General features: G+C 32.2%; 3 protein-coding genes across 3 annotated transcripts in view; 1 reads left to right on the top strand and 2 right to left on the bottom strand.

Annotated features, from left to right (window-relative positions):
• Positions 1-307: 307 nt before the first annotated feature.
• The window catches only part of LOC145325114 (uncharacterized), a 51,505-nt gene continuing 25,474 nt past the window's right edge, over positions 308-26,338 (bottom strand). Inside the window, exons 2-11 of the mRNA XM_080167962.1 lie at positions 9,511-9,612; positions 8,848-8,930; positions 7,796-7,905; positions 6,812-6,885; positions 6,203-6,278; positions 5,818-5,866; positions 4,834-4,933; positions 3,805-3,853; positions 2,560-2,622; positions 308-1,086 (exon numbers count right to left, since the gene is read on the bottom strand). Coding sequence (XP_080024088.1) covers positions 1,036-1,086; positions 2,560-2,622; positions 3,805-3,853; positions 4,834-4,933; positions 5,818-5,866; positions 6,203-6,278; positions 6,812-6,885; positions 7,796-7,905; positions 8,848-8,930; positions 9,511-9,605 — 750 coding nt within the window. The 5' untranslated portion in view covers positions 9,606-9,612 and the 3' untranslated portion in view covers positions 308-1,035. The remainder of the gene's footprint in view (positions 1,087-2,559; positions 2,623-3,804; positions 3,854-4,833; positions 4,934-5,817; positions 5,867-6,202; positions 6,279-6,811; positions 6,886-7,795; positions 7,906-8,847; positions 8,931-9,510; positions 9,613-26,338) is intronic.
• On the bottom strand, positions 11,819-13,927 carry LOC145325111 (uncharacterized). Its single transcript, XM_080167959.1, has 2 exons — positions 13,869-13,927; positions 11,819-13,707 (listed from the first exon to the last, which is right to left on the bottom strand). The coding sequence occupies exon 2, from the start codon at positions 13,385-13,387 to the stop codon at positions 11,897-11,899; it is 1,491 nt and encodes a 496-aa protein (XP_080024085.1). The 5' UTR covers positions 13,388-13,707; positions 13,869-13,927; the 3' UTR covers positions 11,819-11,896.
• On the top strand, positions 19,985-21,851 carry LOC145325106 (uncharacterized). The gene is made up of 2 exons (XM_080167952.1): positions 19,985-20,056; positions 20,162-21,851. Exons 1-2 carry the CDS (start codon positions 20,017-20,019, stop codon positions 21,763-21,765), a joined length of 1,644 nt encoding a protein of 547 aa, XP_080024078.1. The 5' UTR covers positions 19,985-20,016; the 3' UTR covers positions 21,766-21,851.

Raw genomic sequence — 26,338 nt, 5'->3', positions numbered from 1 at the left:
AATATAACCTGCAACGCCTGGCAGAGGCCTCTAGGGGGCGTAGCCGCTAGTCATCAATATATGTAATTTCATGTCCTTTATCCTATTCTTTATTAATGCATTTTATACACTCTGAAGTGCAAAGCTATTCTATATTTCCTGTATAACTGTTTAAGATACAGCTTCCAGAACTGGTTTTCATCAAACCACTGTTTCCAGCCCCTACTCACTTGTCTACACGCCAGAATAGTTGGGAAATCTGTATTGAAAAGTATGTTGTTGATGAACAGCTCTGGGTACGACCAGGGGAAGTTGGAATAGTCCGCCATTTTGTTTTAAATCTGAAATTTTAACAATGAAAAATATAAAAATATGAAACATCAATATTTACACATTTATAAGATGAAAGAGGTAGTTCCATCCAATTAGTTATATTCAATTTTTTTCACCAATAATTTGAAACTACAAAAGAGGCAAAGATGTTTATTAAAAAGGTTTTTTTTGCATCATTTATCATAATTAAAATTAATTTATCGTATCTCCTCTGATTCATACCTAGTATTTAACAGCTTTGACAAAAAGAGAAAAATATTTTTTTTTAGGTAATCAGTAAATACAAAAATTATTGGACTTACTAGTTCTATATAAAAATACTCTTTGAGTACCTACCTCTTGAAAAGTATGAGAAAATCAACATTAATGTAGTATATACATAAAAATAAAAAAATCCTTCATTAAAATGCAATTTATGAACATTAAATTGATGGCAAAAACTGATAAAATAATAAATTTCCCTTAAATTAAATTGTTATAATATAAAATAATCAAATAAAAACCAATAATATGAGATAGATTTATATAAATGATTTAAGATCAATCTTATTTTTCCTTTAAATTTTTCGGCAATCAATAATTTAATTCCTATTTAATATTTCATCATAAGAAAATGTAACTCAAACATTATGATATTTTTTTCTAAAATAATCATTATCAACAAAGACTCACATACATTAAGAATCTTGAAGATAGTCCAGGTGTGGTAGAAAATATCAATCATTAATCATTAACCAACCAATCATCAGCTGAAGAAACATTTCTATGATTTCTAGAATGAATAAATATTTCAAACATTTAAATTTACGCCAAGATTTAACCAAACAAAAAATGAAACCAGTCAAATTGGATTAGAGCATAGAATCATTTATTTGGTTCCAGGACAAACGCAGGAGTCCCAAACGTCGGAGTGGACAAACGCAGGAGTGTTAAAATATTAATCTAATTAAGTATTTCTATGCAGATTAGGTTAGGTTAAGATATGAATTTGTACAAATAAGCCCCCCGCAGGGATTAGGCATTTAAAAACCTATAAGATGGTCTAAAATTGGTTAGTTAGAAGTGTCCACTCCTGCGTTTGACCACTCCGACGTTTGGGACTCCTGCGTTTGTCATAGGACCATTTATTTTAGATACAGTATACGTTACGAAAAATGATCGGTATTTAAAATGGTCTAGCCCCCTCTGTTTTGAAGTTGTAACCCTATTTTTGTGTGTGTGTGATCTTTATATACTATACAATACATGTATGATGGTGTTTGTATCGGTCAATTAGATCAAAGAACATTTTCCGACATTCAGCAGGCTATGAAAGCATATTAAAAATAAAAATAAAAATTCCAACCCTTCTGTATTTTAAGTTAACTTTAGTCAAGTCGAAAAATCATAAATTTTGAGTTCTTGATACATACTTTTTGGGCTCAAATGACTTGTATGAGAGCTAGGAAGATGGGTAAAGTGTCTATGGAAGCAGAATTTTATGCGTAAGATAAAACTTTTAGCAACCCCTATGCTTAAGTCAATTTTACTATGTGATTTTTCGGCTTAGGTAACATTTACTTAAAATAATAAGGGTTGGAATCTTTTCATTTTGAATATTTTCTTTCATAGCCTGCTGAATTTCAGAAAATGATCTTTAGTCTAATAGACTGATACAAACACCATCATACATGTATACAAAGATCACACACACATAAACTAGGGTTACAACTTCATTACAGGGGGGAATGGGGGGGGGGGGGTCTAGACCATTTTAAAGACCGGTCATTTTTCGTAACGTATACTGTATATCAGAAAAACGGCTGAATGTGAAGTGGCTTGAGAAGGCATACAAATAATCTAGGAAAGCCAAGATTCAATTATGCATAGGGAAAGCTTCACTGAAGAAAAAACGCGTAAAGTTAGTCTTTTTCGTGCATTTATGTGCACTGTGAGATAACTTATTCACTATTGAGTAATGAATATTCCAGATTAATTGAAGGTCAGTTAAAAATTTGTGCTATCATTATCTAAACGTTCCACAGTTTGACCGTTACAAGCCATTAAAATTAATAAATTTTTGAAGATAATCGTTACCAGGAACATTAAACCATAAACTGCTCTAGATCATTTACTACCTAACAAAAACAGCAAGACAAAAAAACTCAATAGCAAACATGGCCATAAGAAAATGGCGAACTTATATACGGACAGATATTTTTAATTAAAGAGTAGTTTCGCTACTAAAGATGTTTGAAATAAATTCCTGAGTCCCAACATTTTACAGTTACAGAATCTTGATTTGTCCCTTCGATCATCAATCCAGGAAATCTAAAGCAAGGATAAATTTGAGGATTGTTGGCCCCAAGAGGCCGAAGGCCTAAGCCAACAAAACTGGTAATAATTGTATGATTTTTATTTTACTATTTGTGGAAAAATGTCATAAAAACTATAAAAAAAGTCATATCAGATTAGAAATTGCCTGTTTTATTGCAAGATGAAAAGAAGTAGACAAGAACAGATATTTCCACAAGTAAAAATAATAAACGTAAATTTTTACCATAAAAATAATATAACTATGTGGTCCATCTGACCCCATTTTTCATCTGACTTGAATTTAGCAGATAAAAACCTTTTATAATTTTTTTTACACGAGATGGGCGACGAAAATTTTTTCAACGATATAATTAAAAAGAAGGGAGGCGGATATGACACTTTTTGAAACACAAACTAATAGTCAAAGGAACTTAACAAAAAAAAAGAGTTTCAGCTCTGAGAATTAGCATAGAAGTTGCTTTAAAGAGGTACAATATGGAACTGTAAACTAACGGCGGCGAAACCGCAACTGCTGACAAAAACCGCCGTTTCTCGCCGAAATTTATTTTGCCTTTTCTCGCCAAATTAGACAATTTTCAATCATCTGAGATAAACTTTTTTTTATAGAAATTTCCCTTATATTTTTACTTGTCATAATAATAAGAATAAGGGAAATTTTTATTAAAAAAAAAGTTATCTCAGATGATTGGAAAGGCAAAAAACATTAGGCGGGAAACGGCGGTTTTGGGCGGGAGCGACGGTTTCGTCACAGTTGCATATTGTACCTCTTTAAAGTAACTCTTATGCCAAATCTCATAGCTGTAACTCTTTATCTTATTAGTTGAGTTCCTTTGACTTTTAGTTTTGGTGTCAAAAGGTGTCACTTCCGCCTCCCCCCTTTTTAGAAAGCTAACTTTATGATAAGAAATTCAACAATCCATAACTAACTTATTATATGTTTTGCCACTTGCTTTACATTATAAATTAAAATAATTTACCCGAGAAAAGCTTTATCCTAGGGTATGCGACAATTTATAGCTTGCTCAAAATGCGAACAAAATGAAAAAAATATGCCCTTATACGTGAAAAATCATTAAAATATTTCAACCAATAATGTCATGTCTGGAATGTACCTCCACTATTATTCTATTGGCTGATTAAGAGAGTGAGTCTCTAGGTTATCTCTATTATTTTTACCTTACAATATTCTTTTCCCTTCTTGCTCTCCATACAAATGTTAATTCCTGTGCAGTGGTTTTATTCTAACAAAATATTTCATATCAAATTCTTTTACTTAACATTAGCAAGTAATTTTTGAAAAATAATAATCCATCAAACTTTTGCAAATAGTTTCAAAGGTGTTGAGTTCGAGTCACTCAGACATGGCACCGCAATTATGTTATGTTAAGTTCATACAAAATAGTTCATAAAATCCAATAGCTAAAGGGTGTTAAAAAAACCAATCGCTCACAAATTGAACCACCATAAATACAAATCTTGGAGACAGACCCCATAATGTTTAGAGTTTTTGATGGGGCATGTAAAAACCTTTCTATAGACACATCCAAAACTCCTAACATTATGGGGTCTATCTCCAAGATTTCAAGTAATTAAGATGGGTTGTTCTTAAAAAAAACAAAAAACATTTGTCTTAATTTGTAATAAAAATATGCAAGCATTTAGGCGTAGGGCAAATTTCTCTGCAAGGGGTAGGTCTTAAGCTCTAGTGCTATGGAAGAGTGAGTAGATTTAAAATTCAATATTGTTTTCTCCTTTTTATTGCTTGGGCATGAATTGTATTATTTTTTATTAGTTTTGGACCAAGACTGTAAGGTTTATATTGAAAAAAGTGAAGCGATTGTTTTTTCTTAACACCCTTTAAATAAATGCAAAAAGGTAAGGACTTCCGGAAATGACATATTCCTGGTCTATGAGTTAATCCTTTTATTTATAACTTTCTATTTTTAAAAAGATATTGAAGTAAAAGAATAAAATGGACAGGGCACGAGCTATATGTAACTCTACCCACGGGGTGGGGATCGCCATGTATAGACTTTCAATTGGGTCTATAAATATCAGCCAATAGTGTCGGAAATATAACCACAGCCGAGTTGCTACAAAAGAACAGAAAGTAATTTGCTAACAGACGAAAAAAGTTTACACTACTTTGACCAGGAAGTTGTCTGGATTATACATCTATATTATACATTTGTTGCTAAAATTCCTAAAACTTCAGCCGTGTGTCCGATGCTTTCTGTGCAAACATTTGTGTTTGGTGAAATTTTTCTGGCGCCACAACGAAGGAAGTTCAACACAATTTCAAATGCTAAAAATAAAAATATTTTTATTAGTTGCGTCGCCCCTAGACTCGGGCGAAAGAGGTCAGGAATAAAGCCTAAAACCACCCAAAAGCATTGATAAATCTTCCCTGATTATTCCCATTAATTCGGACTAGTAGTTTCCAAGATCTTTAGCTAAAGACAAAAAACTTGCTACTTAATATTATAGGATTTCTTCGCCCCTAGACTCTAGGGAAGAGCGAAGGAGGTTAGGAATATAGCCTAAAACCACCCAATGACATTGATAAATCTTTCCTGATAAATACAATCAATTCGGACCAAAAATTTCCGAGATCTTTAACAAAAGACAAAAACTTTCTAGGTACTTAATATGATAGGTTTCTTTGTCCCTAGCCGTTATGGGATTGAGTAGGAGGTCAGAAATATAACCTAAAACCACCCAAAGACATTTATAAATCTTCCTTAAAAAGTACAATCAATTCGGACCAGCAGTTTACGAGATCTCTAGCTTCAGACAAAAAAAAATACTACTTTATATAAAAGCATTAGAAAAGACTATTACTCTATAATTACACCTATTCTGTCCGTTGTGTCAATAATAACTAATAATTGAATATTTTAATTGTTAGTTTGACGAATTCACCTTTTAAAAGTCAACTAACTACCTTAAGGCTCCCTATTGGAAAAATTTTATTCTTTCAAAAATCTAGACTATACCATTAATAGAATATGTTATGAACTTATGATTCGTGTGATTTTGATTATGATATTTATCAGTAGGTACCTACATAAATATTTTATAGATTTTTTTATAATTATCTAGTATACTAGGTGTTTAGTTAAAAGGGAAATAGAGTGATAAAAATTATCTCAATTTGTCCTTTCCCTTCATAATTTAGCTATAGCTTACCTTTTGGACAAACATCAATAAATATTTCTGAGGTGGACGCTTCAGCCAACTAAAAAAATATAGGATTTTTAAAAAGTACCTAAGTAGCTATCGTTTTTTCTTTTTAAGGGGTAAATTCGTAAACTATGGCCTTGAACCACTTGAAATCATCATCATAGAAATCATCTTTAGAAACTTAAGACATAAGAACGAACTTACAACTGACACGACATCATATATAAGAGAGCTTTCGCATTTAAAAAAGAGTTTATTCGCGTTTCTGTTAAATGTGAACAATATCCATAAAAATCATGTAAGAGTAAGAATTATCATAATTTTCGCTGCAACGGTTTAGAACCGGTTTGATTTTAGGTTATGATTGTACTTTGAAAAGAATTTGATTAACCTGAGCTAAATAAGAGTTGGGCTGTTTCATAAGAGTTTCTCTGGATGTTTCAAATACAGTTCCACCTGCGTTTACCCTGAAAAAAGGTGAAAAATCAACAGGAGTAGATATTTTCCATTTTAGGGAGAGAAAAAATCCAGAGCTCGGCGGAGTCTCAAATTTAAACCAGTTTGAATTTTTTTGAAAAAGAGGGATTGTCATTTGGATCAGGCTTAGGCTTTCAGCTGATTTTTAAAATTGAGTAAGTTAATTTCCCTAATAACTTACAGGCGGCTACCGAGCCCAGTGAAAATCAATGTAATGATATATCATCCACCATTTACCTAGTTTTATAATATTAATTAGGGAGAGGTGGGGTAGGGAAAGAAGTTAAACCTGGTTGTAATATAATATACGCCACTAGAACAAAGTAAGGCATGGATTAAGTATATTAACTTTACTCTAGTCTAAAGTTCTAACTGTGCATTATAGTATTAGTAATGCTTCTTTTCGGGCAAAGGAGTTTCCCCTTCAACATTGAAAAATACGACACATGAAAGAAAATAAGCAGTATGTTTTCTGTCAATATAAGTTTAGTATAAAACTTCTTCTTTAATTTCAATATCTCACCTTACTCTGCAAGCCAATTTCTTTGTTTCAATTTCTTCTATTAAACCGTCCAAGCCAAAATATCTGGCTTGCTCCTGAAAAATAGCAATTTGTTAACAGGACGCTGTTATGTGGAATTAAACAGGATAACAACATCCATAAGTAGCGAGGCAAAAAATATATAAAAAAACGGGCATAAGTTATAGAACAGATTTCAGTTATTTGAAACACAGAGAAGTTAGAGAGAGAATATGCAAAACTCAAAGAAAATCACGAAATCTGTAAAAAAAAAAAAAAAAAAAAAAAAAATAAGGCTTATATCCATTGAAGCATGACCGACAGACAGACGGTCAAAACAATTTAAAGACTATTAGCGCATATGACGTAGGAATCTAAACTGACAATTGCTTATGAGTATATTTTCCCATAGCGTTAAGAAATTACGAACAGACAAAGTAACAAGGATGACAACATCTATGAAAGTAAGCTCTAAAACGGTAGGATAAAAGGGCATCAACACTTGTAGAGTGTCTGAACTGAAAAATCAGAATATAAATGTATGAGTCGAAGCAAAATTGTAAGTAAATTTGTTGAAAAATTGCTTGATGCAGAATAATGTTTAAGGACATACTTACATTTTTAGGACCTGATTTTAGAGTTGCTTCGCTTATGATATGGTACTTAATTGTCCTAGGAATCAGCATACCAAAAATCAGATCAATCGGATAATTAGATCATATAAAAACTTGTTGTTAAAAAAGTGAAAAAATCAACATGTTGAAAATGGACGTACGGACATTCTGGTAACGATTATAGAGTTGCTACGCTTTCTAAATTGTACCTAACTATTACAGGGATCACCATACAAAATTTAAAATCGATAGGACAATTATAATGTGCCTAAATTAACGAAAAAAGCTATCAATCACGGACGTACGTATGTACGGACGGACTTCACTTTTAAAAATAAAAATCTCCAAATGAAAATGAATATGATTTACTAACCTGAAGGGCACCAGGAGGAATATCCGGTGGAATAATAATAGTTTTGTATCGCAGGTAATCAAGGATCACAGAGAACACTGTAGGATTGGAATCCACAAAATAAGCTCCATCTAGATTTTTAAATTATAATTTAAATGATAATTTGCGATATTTCTTTTAATAATATAACAGGGGTGTATTATAATGCATGGGATTCCTTGCTAAGGTGGGGTGGGGGGGTAAGGGGATAATGAAAAATATGCTGGGTGTGGAAATAAAATGAAAAAATAAAGAAGAAAACTTTAATTTACTGAATGCATTTAGGGAAGAGAAGGGCTCCTTCATTTATTATTTCATATCTCCCCCCCCCCCCCCCAACCTCATTGGGGGAAAAACTAGGGGGGGGGGGGGGGGTAATAAAATATTTCTTAGCATGGGAAAAAATTAATCTAATTAATCCCTAATTAATCAAAGAAAAAAATTTTCTTGTATTCATTCGAAATTAGTGATGGGAATCCGGATCCGGAATCCGAATCCGGAATCCGCCCAATTTTCGGCCAATTTTGGAATCCGAATCCGGATCCGGAATCCGTTTTTTATAGCGGATTCCGGATTCTAAATTGGTAGGCTAAATTTAATTTAAATAGGTTAGAAAATACCAAACACATTTTTAGGACATACGTAGCACTTAATTTTTTTAATTTATTAATGTGATGTAAATGTTTTAGTTATGCTGGAAGTCAACACTTTAAACAAATCAAGGCTTCAACCAAGTAACATAGTGATAAATTAACGAAAAAAGCTATCCCTCTGTGACGGACGGCCTTTTAAAATACTGCTAGAATCCGGAATCCGCCAAAAATAAGAATCCGGAATCCGCAAGAATCCGTCACTTTTTTTGACGGATTCCTTCAGAATCCGGAATCCGAATCCGGCCCAAAAATTCGACGGATTCCCATCCCTATTCGAAATAACTAGGTATTCTTTTGTAAACGTCAAATGCATTGCAAAGGATACTTGTGATTCGGCATGGGGTTAGTTCTGGCAGAGGAAAAGGACTGGCAGGATCTTACCTATAGTTCTGGCAGGTGGGAATGGGCTGGCAGGATCAAACATTCTGCCTATAACACTCTCAGGTACAGAGGTTAGGGTCATCCTATAAAAGATAACTTATTTTAAACATTAAATGGAATCAATCTAGAAAAACTCGATAAATTGTAGAAAATGTTAAATTTCTAGGTATCTATCTCTTTTTCCGATCCTTATATAAAGCTAGTAAAATATTTGTAAGTAATAGTATGTCTGTCTTTCTTATTTTTAGTAAAGTTAATATATGTCCTAGAATGGTTTTGATCAATTTTGGGATAGGTACCATCAACTTCCTAGGAAAATCAACCATACAAAATAAATACACAACGCCACCTACAAAAAAGGAAATTAAGCACCTCTTTTTGTATACAATCTATTCAAATAATAAGAGCAACGATAATTTTCAATAATATAATTTCCCGACAGCCATCTTATCCTATCAAATTCAACTATTCATACCTAGATGATTTAATATACAAATGAAAAAATAACTGCAATTTTGTAACTAAATCTGTAAACTTTCAAACCGATAACATGGTAGCAAAGGATCTTGCTAACCGCTGAACCGATACGGTTCTCCTTTACAGTGTAGCTTCTTAGAGATCTAGGGAAGGCTTTGACTATTTAGGGAGTGGGAATCTCCAAACCTGGTAGTGGTGAAGAGTTTGCCTCCGACATTTAGAGTTATAACATCAGAAGAAAAGTTCCCATTTGTGTTTCCACCTCCTCCATCTGTATCCATTTTGTCTGAAACAAGGATGACAACATTGTTTCTTAGTGTTTGGAACTAAGTAGTCATGGAGTGGACGAGACAGTTTTGTATGCTAGCACCAGGGCCAGCTCAAGGACCCTGCTCAAGTACAATTACTTGACCCGCTATCTCAAGGGACCTACTCTTTATTACCTCATCCTTGCCGAGTATGACAGGTGTCCCAAATTAAGTCACCATAATGAATGTCACTCTCCACAGAGGAGCTTTGGTAAGGGTTGCACTGATTATATGTACGTGACTATTGAGTATCCAAACTACCCAATTATCACCCTTCTTACACAACCAAGGGGAAGTTGCGTGAATGAATTGCGACTGAGAAATTCGAGTTGCCACATGGGGACTTGAACTCGAACTCTCACCACCCGTAACTCAGTGCGTTACCACTGAGCTACGACACCCCCCATCAACATCAACACTTGTAGAGTGTAAAAGCTATATAAGCATAATCTAAATGAAGAAATGTACCTTAACAAAATTGTAAATAAGTTTGTTGCATAACTACTTAAATACATGATACCGTTTAAGGACATACTTACATTTCTAGAACTTGATTAGAGAGATGCTTTACTTACAATATAGTATACAAAAATCAGATGAATAGGATAATTATATCACATAAAAAATTAAAGCAAAAGAGTATAAAAATCAACATGTTAACAATCTGGTAACGATAAGAGAGTTGCTACACATATTAGTTTTTAGAATTTTGGTTTGGACAAAAAAAGTAACATATTGTTGTTTTATAATGAGTTGCACGAGTAATGTATGTGCGATACTTGTATTTGGAGGATTGGCAGCAAACGGAAATTATAAAGGGGGGGGGGGGGGGGTTTAATGCAACTATCTCGTAATCAGTGAGCAAATGGCACTTAGAATCCGAATTTCGATCTGAACTTTTGCATGATTAATCCTTGGTGGGTCCCTATTTCAAACAAAAAGTTGGAAAAATAAATGACTGGCGGCTCAGCCGTTTAGCCGTTTTTTGCCTATTTTCAGGGCAAATCCATCATCAATTACGTAGAAATCAACTTTTAAAAACATATTTTTGGTTTAATTCATGTTAAATGATACCTAGTAATAACCATTTTTAAAACTTCTAGTGCCAACCAACAGCTACCATCTAGAACCGTTTGATAGCGTTTTGGAGTGGAAAAGAGTATTATGTGGAGATAGGTTTCGTGACTAATTTGCAATATAAATATCCAAAAAATGGTAAAACGGCTAAGCCGCCAGCCGTTACTTTTCCAACTTTTTGTTCGATTTAGGGATAATAGACCTACCAAAGATTACTAATGCAAAATTTCAGATGGAAATTTGAATTCTAAGTACCATTTGCTCACTGATTACGAGATGGTTGCATTAACCCCCCCCCCCCCCCCCCCCTTATAACTTATGTTAATAATCAAGCGTTTACCTCAAGGTGCCGTGTAAAGCACAGGAATTATTTTGAAACAAACTTATAAATCAGTAAGTATTTTTATGTTTATTTATCTATTAAAAGATAGGTTAAAATGGGAAGCCCAGGTTCAAGCCCCCCCCCCCCCCCCACATGGATAAGGTAAAGGGTATAATTCTCCCCCCCCCCACATGGATAAGGTAAAGGATATAATCCCCCCACCCGCATGGATAAGGTAAAGGGTAAAAATTACCCCCCCCCCCCCAGCAAAGGTAAGGTAAAGAGTGAAAATTACCCTCCCCACATTTATTTATTCATAATAAAAAGGGGTAGAGTTTATGTGCTTAACGGGCACTCTGAGGAAATAGACCAATAATTACCTAGGTACCTAATCTTCTATTAAATAATAAACAAGATTTGATATAGGTATTTTATATACCTAAGGTTTATATTTAAGTAAGTTGAAATTATTTTTTTGATCGACAACACAGTGGCCCTACATCGTAGTATATTGTATCTTTGGTAAACAGTTTTATTCAATGCGCATTTTGCCCAAATCTTGACAGAATTAAGAATTTTAGTAGATCTACAAAACATCATACCTTAGGTATTATTTAGAATAAATGAATATTTTTTTGACATAGATAATTTAGGTAAATATGACCTCATTTTGTTTAAGTAAAAAAAATTATTTTGAAATGTTTTTAATGGCAATATAAGTCCCTAAATACAGACTATTTTTGGTTTATTTGTAAATTTTAAATTTCAAGTGTCCGCCATTTTAAAGTTTTGAAAAAAAGTATTAATAATTGAGTATAAAGATAAAAAATAAACGAAAAACTTTGTAGACAAGGACAAATGACAATTATATTATATTTCTTAACAGAACCACATTGATAGGTTTTTCCTGTAAATTCAAGATGATGTCCACAACATTTCCAGCAACTTCAGTTGCAACAAGCCTCGTAAGGTTAATCATATCAGTGTGAGGAATATGTTCATCCATAAGAGAATCTATATATTTAATGTTCAAGTCTCGTAAGGTAATTGATGTTGATCTTAACATCTGTAATACAATTTCAGGTTTAACCCTATTGGCCACCAATCTTGTCAAGCTGAGTTTAGTTTCTGGACTTGTGATGCATTCCTCATCAACATTAATTCCATAAAGTTCTACCTCTTTAAGAGTTGATGCTGATGAATCAATAAGGATTGATGCTACTCTGGTACTGTCATTGTGGTAAACACAAAGTTTCTTGAGAAATAGTTGAGAAACATTTAGACTAAAGTTTTCCATATCTATTATCTCAACCAAGTGTAACTCCTCTAAGGAATCCTTATTAGCTTCTAGTAGTGAGGACACAGAGAGTGAAAGCACTGATATACATCTAAATATCTTCAATTTGGGCAATTTAGGAATGTTGGGCCCTTGGCCTTCAATGGTACCAAAATCTAATTCTGTGAGTGTGTCTTTAGCTGACTGTATCAAAAAGTTAAATAGCTCCTCAGAAGCATGTGTTATTGAGAGTTTTCTCATTCTTTTGAGGACAAGATTTCTGTTGTATTGGATTTCACTATGTTTCAAGGGAAGGTATATTTGAAGATCCTCAATAGTTAAATTTGAGGCCTTTAAAAAGGATATAATTAACTTTGATCTGCATATGTTTGCTTGAAACTGTTTCAATTTCAGCCCAACTGATTCAATTTCCTTTGCTAAGTTATAACTTCTCCAATAAAATAGTTTCAACCTCTCTAAAGTTGTTTTACATGTTTTTATCACATGGATGGCGTTTCTTTCAAGATTAGTTTCCAATGCTATCAATTGCAATGGTAAATTTTTAAATTCAGGATTCTCAGTTTCAGTTGATTTATCTGATGTCCTCCATATTAAGGTTTCAAGAGTTGAGCTACATTGTCTCAACACAGAAAGTACATCTATTTCATATGATTCGAATGTTTTGAGATAAAGTTTTTTTGATATTTCAACTTCTACATCAATCATTTTAAGATTTTCAAGAGTGTCAGCATGCTTTTCAATAAAACGTGAACATAAAGATTTTAAACCAAAGTCAACAAGCTCAGAAGTTACAGTATTGACATCTTTATACTTCTGAAGGCTAAGACTTTTAAGGTTGCATAGCTTAATAGTTGGATCAAGCAAGAAGAATTCTGAGCCACAAACACACATGTCAAGATTAATAATATTATTTTTCCAATGATTGATTACAGTATCAGCATACATTAGCAATCTTTCTAAGTAATATTCACCACTTCTTTTAGTATCTGGATCAATTACAATAGAAAGCTGAATTTTCTCTAGATTCCCAGAAACTGAATGTCTCATTTTAGCTTTCATCAAAGGTAAAATTGTATCTTGATAAACACGCCTCCTATTACCTATCTATTACAATCTTCCATTTTCTCATGTGCTTTCTATCCAGGGTCATAACACGAATTTCACAAGTTTTAGAGGCAAGTTTAAGATTTTTTTTATCAGCTGGACTCAGATATTTTACCAACAAGTACTCTAAAACATCATTTGGTAAGAGACCAAGCATACCATCACCAAAATTGCCAATATTTTGTAAAGGAACATGATCAAGCCTGGGGACTTTGTCACAGTGTACAGAAGGCTGGTTTTCTTTATAGTGTTGTCTCTTCATGCTGTCTGACAGTCTAAGGAGGAAATAATTTTAATTAAACTTTTTATATATATTATTAGTGTATTTTATTTTTGAAAATCTGTAAAACAAAATATAAATAACCCAATGTAGAGGCAACATACTATTATTTTTAGCTCTTTAATTATAAAAATTCTGAAATAGAACCAACAATACCTTCAGTATTTGTTATCTAAAAGTCAATAAAATACTATACAGTCATTTCAAAAAATCCTGAAAATATAAAGTCTCAAATGAATATAATTTATTTTTAAAATCTTTCAAATGTAAAGTGACAAAAAAAATAATTTAATTCATTTGAAGTAATATTTAAAGAATAAGGAGGGGGGGGGGGGGTGGGGTTTGTACACTTTTACGTACGTAAACAGTGAGCTCTGATAGCCTAAAAATAAAAACAATAATGTAATATCTTTTACTTCAATAACCAGCAATCAATCTTATATATTGGTGTGTTTATATCTAAGTTTTGATTGTTTTATGGACAAAAAAATAAAATTTTATGTTAAGATTTTTAAAAATTTGCTAAATTATAATAAACAATTATATTATTTTAATTTACAAGAAATATTATTTTCTTGTTAATGTTATTGTTGTTCTTTTGCTTTCAAAATTTGACGCGGTCTTATCGCGCTACTCAACTTTCGGCCGGTCAAAAAACAACAAATCTTATTTTCCCAATAAGAAATATTATCTAGAAATAAGAAAAAAATAAATTTATTCGAAGTAGGCAAAAATTAATATAAATTTAAAAATATTTTCACATTAAGTTTCAGAGTTCTTTTCCCGTTTATATCTGTAGTAATTCAAGGAATTTTAATGCAGAGAAATTTTTAACAACCTTGATAAATGTCGTTTTCTTCGTAAGTTTTAAGGAAATGGATAGTATATTAATATTATGATTTTAGAAGGAAGGAACATTTGAATACTAATGCTATATTTATCCACCAGCGGCTACGCCCCTAGAGGCCTTTCACATTCACTTTACTTTAACGATTTTTAGAATAAAAATACTAGAGGCACTAATCTAAATAATATATCTCGCTATAACCTTTAAATCTGCAAAAGAGAGTTTTTTTTAGTGATTCTGTATTGCGCTAAATATTATATTGTACGAGGGGTTTTCAGAAAACAGAGTTGTCAAACTAATAAGGATTGAGTTCAAGATTACATTACATTTTAATTTTTTAACCACTTATTTTAACCACCACCTTTAGATCCCTGGGTAGGTTCTAAAGGAAAAATTATTAATTTATTATGATGAACACATATTACATTATTGTCCGATCATTTACCCGCAAATATCAATATCGAGTCTTAGATTTGTAATAAAGGTTAAATCATAAAAAACTTAGCATTATATTGGCAAAATATTGTTTTAGGTTTTTTATACATAAATTATATCCTATGTCTTCTAGTAATTATTGTAAAAGAAAATCTAATTATTATTTTATAAATGTCAGGTAATTGAAAAGTATTTTTGACATTGGGGACACTACACTGGTACTCAAAGTTTTAGAACCACGTTACCTTATGCATTTGTTATTCAGCTGTGAAAATAATTTGGTTGGTTTCAAACTGGTTTCAAAACTTTAGACTAAGAATTGTGTTCTACAAAAGGTGAAAAATTTTGTTTATCATGATTGGGGATGCAAATCAATTTAATGTCCATTGGCTTATCCCTTAAATTACCTGCCTATTATAAACCATACAGATGTATTCATAATATACCATCATAAGACCAGTGGCTATTTGATTAGATGGTCCTATTAACTTTTTTTACGAACTTGATCACACATCTCTAAGTATATTCAGGGGGGAAGGGGACATTGTAGATTACACAGTTAAGATTAATAAATAACACGTCATCTTTATTATTTACTCAAAACTTTGGGTACTTTTATTGGAAATTCATTTTTTGGGTTTCATACCTTCCAACAGTTATTTTTTATCTACAGAAGGTATTATTTTATTTATATTAATGGGGGATACAAATCAATTCATCGTCCATTGTCCTTTCCCTGAATATTCCAGCATATATTTATGTAAGTGAATAATAATACAGATAATAACAAAATTCCCAAAGGACATGATACAGAGAGAGATAAGGCACCGAAAAGAAATTTGTTTTACCTCAGTGGTTTTCACAGACCTTTTTTTTGCCATGGAGATTTGCAAATCACAACAGTAAATTTTTACTCTCCCTAAAACCAATTTCGAGAGGGGTGGAGAGAGGTGTGAGCTTTAGTAAGTTTTATAGACTTTAAGTGAGTTATTATTTTAATTCTACCTATGAATTTGGTATCTCTTGAATAAATGGAAAAGAATACGTGGATTTATTAACAGGGAAAAATTTGTATTTAATTTAGGTTGCTAATATGGACCTCATTTATTGGTTAGTTGATTCATCCAATAGGAGGGGATTGGGTAAATGGGTGGATAGGGGGTTAGTGAGTATCACTTTTTTAGAGTACATGAAAATCTGGTAAAACATCAAAGTAATAATATAATAAATGGCCTGATAATAATAAAGTATGATATTTATTAAGCAATTTGGTTTATATTTGTGAGCTTCACTACTCATGGGTTTTGTCTTCTTTGTTTATGGATTTATATTTTATCCCAAATAGTTTTCTATAGAATAGATACGAATTTAATGATTTCAAAGAATTATAAAATCAATCAAAGGATTAATAATCCAGAGAGGGAGGTGACATTGGGCTCTTTATTACACTAGTCCCCAAAGTTTATAATTACGTTTTATCATTCGTTGGCTTAATAACTTTGGTGAGTTTTATTTAACTTTCATTGGTCTGTTCATTAAGTTGAGTGTCCAAACGTTTCAACCACTAATTTTAATAAGCAACAGAACAGGTAATAATTTGGGATGTGCATCGACCATTGTCTTATCCCTTTAGATCCCTGAATAATCCCCATCAAATTTCTGAAGGTTTATAACTATTTTGTTGGAGGGTACCACCACCCTCCACAGAGAAATCGACCATAGAAAAAAAATTACCGAACGCCCCCCCCCCCCCACCATTTTTTTATTTTCAAAAGCGAAGCTTTTCTATAATTAGGGTTGGTCCGTCCGTCCGTACGTCCGTTCGAGATAGATAGCTTTTATTCGTTAATTTAGGCATGTTAGAATTGTCCTATCGAATTCAAACTTTGCATGATTATTCCTGTATAAGTAGTTTGGTACGATTTAGAAAGCGTAGCAACTCTATAATCATTACCAGAATGTCTGTATGTCCATTTAAACATGTTGATTTTCTACTTTTTTTACAACAAATTTTTATGTGATCTAATTATCAGTTTGATCTGATTTTTGGTATATTGATTCCTGGGACAACAAAGAACAATATCATAAGCGAAGCAACTCTATAATCAAGTCCTAAAAATGTAAGTATGTCCATAAACATTTTCCTGTATCAAGCAGTTTTTTAACTTCGACTCTTATACTTTTATATTCTGATTATTCAGTTTAGACACTATACAAGTGATAATGTCCGTTTGTCCTACCGTTTCAGTGCTTCGCTTTTATGGATGTTGTTATCCTTGTTTTATTTTAAATCTGAAAAGAAAACATGGGTGACCGAATCCAACTCCCATTTCCTTATGTGCCCCTAGAGGCCTCTATAGAGTGTAACCGCTAGTTATGTACAAAGAACTTATCCCAACGTCACAAGATATTATTTTTTAATATTTTGGCCCTCATAGATATACTGTAGAAAAATATGAAAACCATTTCCTCAATCAATATGGGGTCGGAAATTCCGAATGTTGCGTCCATTTGTGTCCAGCCGACCTTCTCAGGCCGAATATTGGCGTCAAAGTTGGCTTTGAAAAATCTGCGAAACGTAAATTTAGCAAATCTGCGATCATTATTGATCATTTATCAGGTTTAATATAAAGAAGAGAGGAAATATTAGAGAGAAAAAAATGAATGAAAGAAATAGAGGGAATATTTTTCTAAAAATTTAATATTAATTCGAAGCTAGATTGTTCCAAAAGAAATTATTTTAGATCAGCTGTACTACGTAAGTAAACAAATGAATATATAGATGAAGAAGTAAAAAACAATTGTTACGTTTTAATACAAATGTTTTATGAAAATTAATGTGTAATTATTTGTTTAGATAAAAGCTTCATTGTATTCCAATTTTTTTTGTAGTTACTGTACAGATATTTATTTATACGTAACGGTTGGCTGTTTTCGTTTATTTAGGCATGAATTAGATTCATTCTATCGATTTCAAACTTTAGATGATGATTACTGTAACAGTTAGGTACGAGTAGGAAAGCGTAGCAACTCTATAATCTTTACCAGAAAGTCCGTTCTTTGTAAAGATAATGATTTTTATCTATTTTTGTATGATAATATTTTGTCTACTTCAGATTTTTTAATAATACTATATTATGACTTACCAAATCAAGTCATGCAAATATAAGTATTTACGTAATTTTACAGCAATTTTATATAAATTTGTATATACAATCAAATTATATTACATATATGACACTCTACAAGTGTTCATATTCGTTTGTAATTCAGAGCTTCGCATTGTGGATGTTGTCATCCTTGATATAGACTTCATTGTGTTAAAATATTTTGTATTTACAATGTAGAACGACGTCTGTCTGTCTGTCTGTCCGTCTGTCCAGCTGTCTGTCTGTCCTTCTGTTCATCTATCTATCTGAAGATTAGGATCTCAGTGTCTGCTGAACCGATTGTTTTTTTTCTTTTTTTGTAAGCAACGCTGCTTGTCTGTCATTATGCCTAAAGCTCAAGATCTCGGTATCCGCTGAACCGATTGGTGTCTACTCTACAGAAAATATAGCTATGGATCTTGTGGTAGTTTTAAGCTATTTTCTTGGGGGACTCCAACCACCAACCTAAGAAAACCTCCCCCCAATTTTTTTTTGTAGAAAATAACATATAAGGGAACCCCAAGCGCAACATGAGGCAAAGCAGTTAGGACCTTGAATATATCTCTATAACAGTTGGGAACCTAATGTATCTCTATAACAGTTAGGAGCTTGAATATATCTCTATAACAGTTGGGAACCTAATGTACCTCTATAACAGTTAGGAGCTTGAATATATCTCTATAACAGTTGGGAGCTTGAATATATCTCTATAACAGTTGGGAACCTAATATACCTCTATAACAGTTAGGAGCTTGAATATATCTCTATAACAGTTGGGAACCTAATGTATCTCTATAAGAGTTCGGAACCTTATGTATTTCTATAACAGTTAGGAACTTGATTATATCTCTATAACAGTTGGGAACCTAATATATCTCTATAACAGTTGGGAATCTAATATATCTCTATAACAGTTGGGAACCTAATATATCTCTATAACAGTTAGGAACTTGAATACATCTCAATAACAGTTAGGAACCTTAATTATCTCTATAACAGTTAGGAACTTGAATATATCTCTAAAACATTTGGGAACCTAATATATCTCTATAACAGTTGGGAATCTAATATATCTCTATAACAGTTGGGAACCTAATATATCTCTATAACAGTTAGGAACTTGAATACATCTCAATAACAGTTGGGAACCTTATTTATCTCTATAACAGTTAGGAACTTGAATATATCTCTATAACAGTTGGGAACCTAATGTATCTCTTTAACAGTTAGGAACTTGAATTTATCACTACAACAGTTGGGAGCTTGAATATATCTCAATAACAATTGGGAACCTAATATACCTCTATAAAAGTTAGGAGCTAATATATTTTTATAAGATAACCATTACCTATCAATAGTTTTTCATTTATGCTAATGCTCTGGGAACAGCTTCTAACCACAATAATGGTTTGATCATTTAAATTTTTGCAAGCTAAAAACTAATTATTTAAACTGAGAAATTATAAAGGAGAAGAAATGTTTCTTGAAATCCAACTCTTTTAATTATTTTTTTTGCTTTTGTACTGTACAAATAACTTACATACAAATACTAATTCTCTATTCAGAGAATATTAGAATATTTACATTTGATTTTTTGCTATTTCCATTACTAAACATTTGTGATCAAAAACAAACTCTATAAAAATGTGTCATAATTCTGGATCTAACAGTCATCTATTAGTTGTTTAGGTAAGTACATTTCCATTTATTATATCAATATTATAGATATTTTAAATTTGCTATAACAGATTTTTGAAAAACTAATATATATTAAAGGGACTGTTAGCTTTAAACTTACCTTTATAATTTCTACTTATTGAATAATTATCAATGTTCTTAAATTTATTTTTTCAGTTGAATCCTCCATACCAAGATGATCTTATTTGTAGTCTTGTTTGGGTTTCTTCTACCAGGTACATATATAATTTTTAAATAAATTAAATTTGATTTTAACACAGAGAGATTATTTTGTAATATTTACATTTTAACTTTGCAATGATAACCAATTTATGATCTAGGTATATATTGCAATTCCTTGTACACTGAACTTGGGGAAACAAGAGCAGAATTGCCATGCTGCCAAGGACCATTTGTAAAGATGTGTCAGCCTGTTTTAGTCAACATTACAAAACTTGGAGATCCCAAACTTCAACTTGGTATTATCAAGGATGACTTAGATTTTAAAGGACCTGTTGGAGAGGCTGCTAATTCTTACCTGTATGAAAACGATGAGGCTGAAGTTACTATCACTGAGCACAATGGTGATATTTATGGACATGCTTGGCTTGATAATGGTGAGTCATATGACATTGAATATTGTGGTGATGATATTCATGTTGTTAAACAAATGGATGTTGGAAGCATGCCTGAAGCTGAACATTTGATTGATGATGTATTTGGGAATACTTCTACAAGAATTGATTATCCTGAAATTAGAACAACAGACACAACAACAATTGTAACATTTAGCGTAAAGTTTTATTACACTCCAATGTTTGCTGACCATACAGATGATATTGATGGGTTTATAAATGAAGTTCTTGCAGTAACCAACCAAGGCTTCATCAATTCCAAGGCTCCTGTCCGTGTTCAGTCTTGTGGTTCAGAAATGACCTCATTTGAGGAAACTGGTGATGGTCGTGCAGACTTTAGCTCATTTTATCAAATGAAAGGATCAGTGGAAGAGCTAAGAGGAACTGCAGATGCTGCAAGTTTACTTGTTACTTACTCTACTGCATGTGGTTTTGGTACAACCGATACAACAAGAAATGGCCATACAGTCACATTAGGCATGAAACATTGTATGTTAAGTTACTATGTACTAGGCCATGAACTTGGACACAATTTTGGCTTGTTGCATAATAAAGAACAAGGAACTAATCCCTACTATGCTGATGGTCATGGTTATCTCTTACCTGGAGGCAAATACAAGACAATCCAAGCTTATTCAACTAGTCTTGGAGAAAGAGATATCAACTATTATTCTAACCCTGATGTAGTGTATCCTAAGACTGGACAACCAACAGGAGTTCTTGGATCTTCAAACAGCGTTAGAATTCTTACACTAAATAGATTTGCTATGGCTGCCCTTGGAGATGAAAGTAAATGTGGTGCTATTACAACAACCACCACTACCACTTCTACCACAACTACAACTACTACTACCACAACTACTACAACTACTACTACTGGAAGCTTTAGTTTTTGTGTAAAGAAAGGAATAACAATTGATGATAATCTCCAATGGCGTGGATATGATAATGCGAATTGGGAATGTTTCTCAAAATGTTACATAGATCCTATTTGTATTGGTTGGTTGTATAATAAGCAGCATAAATACTGCTTTAACAGAATATTCCTTACTACCCCAGGTGAGTGGGATGGTCCTGATCTAACTAATGCTGCTTGTGCTATGGAGAATAGGTGCCATGATGATGGAATTTTGGCTTATTACTGGAGCTGGATGGACAACATAAAGACAACAAGTGCAGAAGAGTGTCATAGAGCTTGCCGGGGAACACTCAACTGTGGAAATTGGCGTTATAAGGATAACCTGTGTCAACTCTATAATATGCACTTGGAACAAAACCCTTCCTGGGAATCTGGATCTAGAGACTGCTAATTATTCTAACTTTGGCTTTACAATAGTAATATTCTTATATATTTGATGTGGCAAAATAATTTATTTAAATAGATTTTTTGAATTGATTTGTTGTATACCTTATTTTTTTTAACTTGTTACAGTTACACTCTAATAGGAATTATAATCCATTTCTAAACATAGCAAGAAATAGATAGATTATTTACTTAAAAAAAAAACATATTTAAAACACTAAATAATCATATAAGTATTATAGATCTGCATGATATATGCATTAATTTTAATTTCAGCAAAAATTTGGTTGATATTTTAAGTGATCTTAGTCGGCTGGAATTAAAAGTAGTTATTTTGCTTTACTTCTTAAGATAAAAATCAGCTGAAATAAGAAAAATGACATGCTGACGTACAGACCCTGATCATACTGATATTTTTTATCTCCATAAACTTTCTATAGGAATTGAATTTATAGAATATAGAGATATAAAAATTCTTGCTGAATTTCAATCAGTTTTTGTGCTACTAAAGTTTATATTGCATTTGACAACTTTAAGCATAGATATTTCACAGAGATGAAAACGCCCAATCCTTATATAAAATTATGCCTGTCCGTCTATATGTTTGTTTGTGTGTACCTCCTTGATGAGAATAAAAAATGTTTGCGATGTTGACAAAATATAATTGATCCATTATTAAATCCCAAATAAACTCCCACCCCTCATACCTTCATGTTAGGTTAAGAAAAAAAACGTGACTGTAGCTCATTGTTGGGAAGGTGATAGGTTCGAATCTTGGCCAAACTTCGCGTCATAACTACAGAAGTTGCTTCATACTGCCGATTTGTCAGGCGCGCGATATAAATTGTTAGGATAGGGGGGGGGGGGGGTATGCCTTAGCCCAATTCATTACACACCACACACTGGGTTAGGATATCCTGACACAGGTCGTTTAATTGAAGGTTTAGTTGTCTGGAGATCATTTGACCATCAATAAGCAAGATTCAGTCCGGAAATACCCCAAAATAATATCTCATAGGGTATTCCGTCTTCGATACGCTAACCGAGGCTATGTTATGTAAACTAGAATAAAGACAGCTATAACTGTATTTTACAGGGATAGAGCCATGAAAAATAAAACCTTATAGTTGATGAAAACGGGGTATTGGTGTTCCATCAGCTAAAAAGGAATTCAACGACAACGTTTCATAAGTCACACATTAACATAGCTATATAACAAACAAGGATGGCAACATCTATAAAGGCGAAGCTCTAAATTCAAACTGTAGGACAAACATAACTTAATAAGCAGTTTATAATTAACAAGTATATACAACATTGTATAAAAATTTGTTAATAAATTGTCCAATTAAAAAAACATACTTATATTTTTAATGGTATATTATTAAGATGCATCGCTGATGTTCTTGTACCTGGTTTCCTGGGAATCAATATTTAAAAAAATTGTTATTTCAAACAAAAAAGAATTGCGTCAAAAGAGCTTGTTTTTTAAATGATCTTTTTGGTAACACTTATAGAGTTGCTACACTTTTTAAATGAGATCTAACTGTTACAGGAATCATCATTCAAATTTTAGCATGCCAAGAGTTACAAACGGACGGACAGATCGACCCTCGTCATAGAAAGGTTTGCTTTTAATAAAGTATTCTTGAATTACCAACTATTATCAACTTCTAAAGTTTGCTAAAAAATTGCTCCACTCTGCATTAATAAATTCTTGTTGGGTGATTTTTTTTTGTAAAATTATACTTTAGCTGTCTTAACAAATTTATAATTTCTTCCCCCTATTTATACATCTATTTATAGATGATTTATTTCCTTATCTATTGTCTATTTATCTATTTTCACATCCATTTTCACATCAATTTAACAATCCATCTATCTATCTATGTATCCATCAATCTATCTATCCATCAATCAATCTATCTAATCATCAAACTATCCATCCATCTATCTATCAATCCTTCTTGTTACCCAACTATCTATCTATTCATCCATATATCTAGTCATCCATATACATATCTATCTATCCAACTATATATCCATCCAACTATCTATCCATCCATCTATCTATCCATGTATCTATCTATTTTATCTATCTCTCTAACCATCCACCCAACCATCTTTCTATCCAATCATTTATCTATTCATCCATCTATCTGTCAGTGTCCTTCCATCAATCTATCCAACTATCTATCTAACCATGTATTTCCTATTTTTCTGTCTAACTATCCATCTATTTTTCTATCCATCCATCTATCTATCTTCGCATCTATCTATTTATCCATCCATCCACCCATCTATTTATCCATCCGCCCATAGATCACACCATTTATTAATTTACCCATCTATCTATCCATCCATCTATTGTCTATTTTTCTGTCTAACTATCTTATCTATCTATCCTCAGGCTCTTATTTTGCAATATTTACTAAATATATAAGGATATCTCTATGTAAGAAGTTTATAATTTGTTTTATCACTTTTTAATTTCTCTGATAATAAAGAAAATGAAAAACCTACAAAGTTTTACATTGATCCTGCTCCGAACATAAAATTTGCTGAATTCATTTTCAATAAAAACAATTGTTGGTGAAAAGAAATGTCGATTTGTTCATTAAAATATCAGTGACAGCCAATAAATATTTTCCTTTACAGTAGTAAACTATTGTACAGAAATGATAAAGATAACCATGTAACTTATTCAACTAACATTCATTAAACAGTAATAAGATGTCTGTGTGTTTTCTGTACCGCTCAATCGATATAATTTTTTTCTTCTTTTTTTATAGGTCCTGGAAAAGTTTGTAACTTTTTTAAGGTTCGTTCCACCACCCTCCCAAGAGAAATTGCCCCTATAAAAATTGCTCGACCCGAGTAGTGAGTTTTTTTGTCTGTAGTATCAGATCTCGATTACTACTAAAACGACTGAGTTCATCATTTCCAGGGATAAGGGATGGGAAACCTGACCGAAAATTAGGTCTCAGCCTCCTTTCTAAAGTGATGGGGCAACTTTTCTTTTTTGCCTATAAAATCAACTCATTTTAGGCTGTAGGCTAATATCCAATAGCCTGAAACTTGCTTTTAGCATTAACCAATTATTAATAACAAACGCGTCCCCCAGTTCATTATTGGCTAAATTAATTCAAGCAAACATAAATTTCTGCTATTAGAAAGACAACAATGGAAAGTTTCTGCTATCAGAAGGACAACAATATATATGACGTTCAATCACATCAACTTATTATTAAATCTACACATTAATAAATGTCCATATAGCAAAACATAAATTGAGAGATCGTTTTTTGAAGACTGAGTAGGATTCAACATTTTATACTTTAGAACAATGTGAAAAACTCATTGTCTTTAGACAATTTAAAAGTTACATTTCATGTGGAATTGATAACCCACCTAAATGATTACAAATACAAAACTAGTTCAATATGTAAATAAAAGTGTACTGTGTTTTGTTAAAAAAAAATTTTCATTAATTTTGGTAAAAATTATTGCACACTTAATTGAACTTTTCTGTTAATATTTAACGTAAAATAAATTTTTTTAAAAATTCTTAATTTATATGTATGCTATGGAACAATTAGTTGATAGAATGTTACCCATGTACTTATTCAAATCTACTTAATTTATTTATTAAAGCTGGGGGGCTAAAGCGGTGTTTATTTCTAAATACAAATTTTGGGGTGAAGTAGATCCCCCCTTAAAATGTTTGAAAATAAATCAGATTTAACCATCTCAAAAAAAACTTTTTTTTTAAATGGGGGGGGGGGGGTTGGCGAAGTAATAACGGGATTCTACTTAAAGCCACTAACATATTGGTTCTCTGGAAAGTTTTTATTATATTTTATGATTGGTGAAATCAACTACCTGAATTCTATTCTATACTTTTTTTCTTTGCATTCATATAATAGCTATTTCATCATTGTTCATAGTTTTCAAATCTAACTACTGCGTCATCCCGAAACTAGTTTTTTAGGCCTAGTTGGAAAATAGGCCTGAAATAATATTTTCTTACGTTTCCCATCCCTTATCCCTGATCATTTCAGGGAAGCTTTATAAGGGTTTCTGTCATTTCCAATATAAAGCCGCTAGTTCATAATAAAAAAGGCATACACGATTTGCAAGAAGCATGTTTAAGTATCTTGATAAATGAAACTTTAGTTTATGTTTGTTCGAAAGTTGTTGATGAAAATCCTTTCTCATACAAAGCATTATGTTCATACAATAGAGACAATATTTTGAAATATAACTCAGACAACTTTGTATTAGTTGAGATATATTTAACACATCCACAAACGTCCAACACGCTGTGTATCCATAATACTATTAAGATAATTATGATTTCCATGGGGGAAATTAGATTTACTTTGTTGCTATACCTATTTTTTTGTTTTTTTTGGGAAGGGGGTAAAAAATGCTTTTAAATCGTATTCTTTTCAACCTTTTTAAAAAAAATTATCAAAACTTTCACGGTTTTGATAAACCTCATCCATCTGTGTTAAAGATACATTTCCTGAATACACAAAGATAATTACAACATTCTTATACCAGCCAGGGAGGTAGGG

The sequence above is a fragment of the Acartia tonsa genome, chromosome 7, assembly GCF_053477335.1.
Source record: "Acartia tonsa isolate MP-2025a chromosome 7, ASM5347733v1, whole genome shotgun sequence".
In the NCBI taxonomy this organism is placed as follows: Eukaryota; Metazoa; Arthropoda; class Copepoda; order Calanoida; family Acartiidae; genus Acartia; species Acartia tonsa.
The sequence above is the reverse complement of the archived record's forward strand: the minus strand, read 5'-3'. Positions and strand labels throughout refer to the sequence as shown.

Bases quoted from the DNA above. Each gene is read 5' to 3' on its own strand.
- LOC145325111 (XM_080167959.1), bottom strand. From the start codon at position 13,387: ATGAAAGCTAAAATGAGACATTCAGTTTCTGGGAATCTAGAGAAAATT.
- LOC145325106 (XM_080167952.1), top strand. From the start codon at position 20,017: ATGATCTTATTTGTAGTCTTGTTTGGGTTTCTTCTACCAG. The intron at 20,057-20,161 runs GTACATATATAA...TTTATGATCTAG, and splicing joins GTTTGGGTTTCTTCTACCAG to GTATATATTGCAATTCCTTG.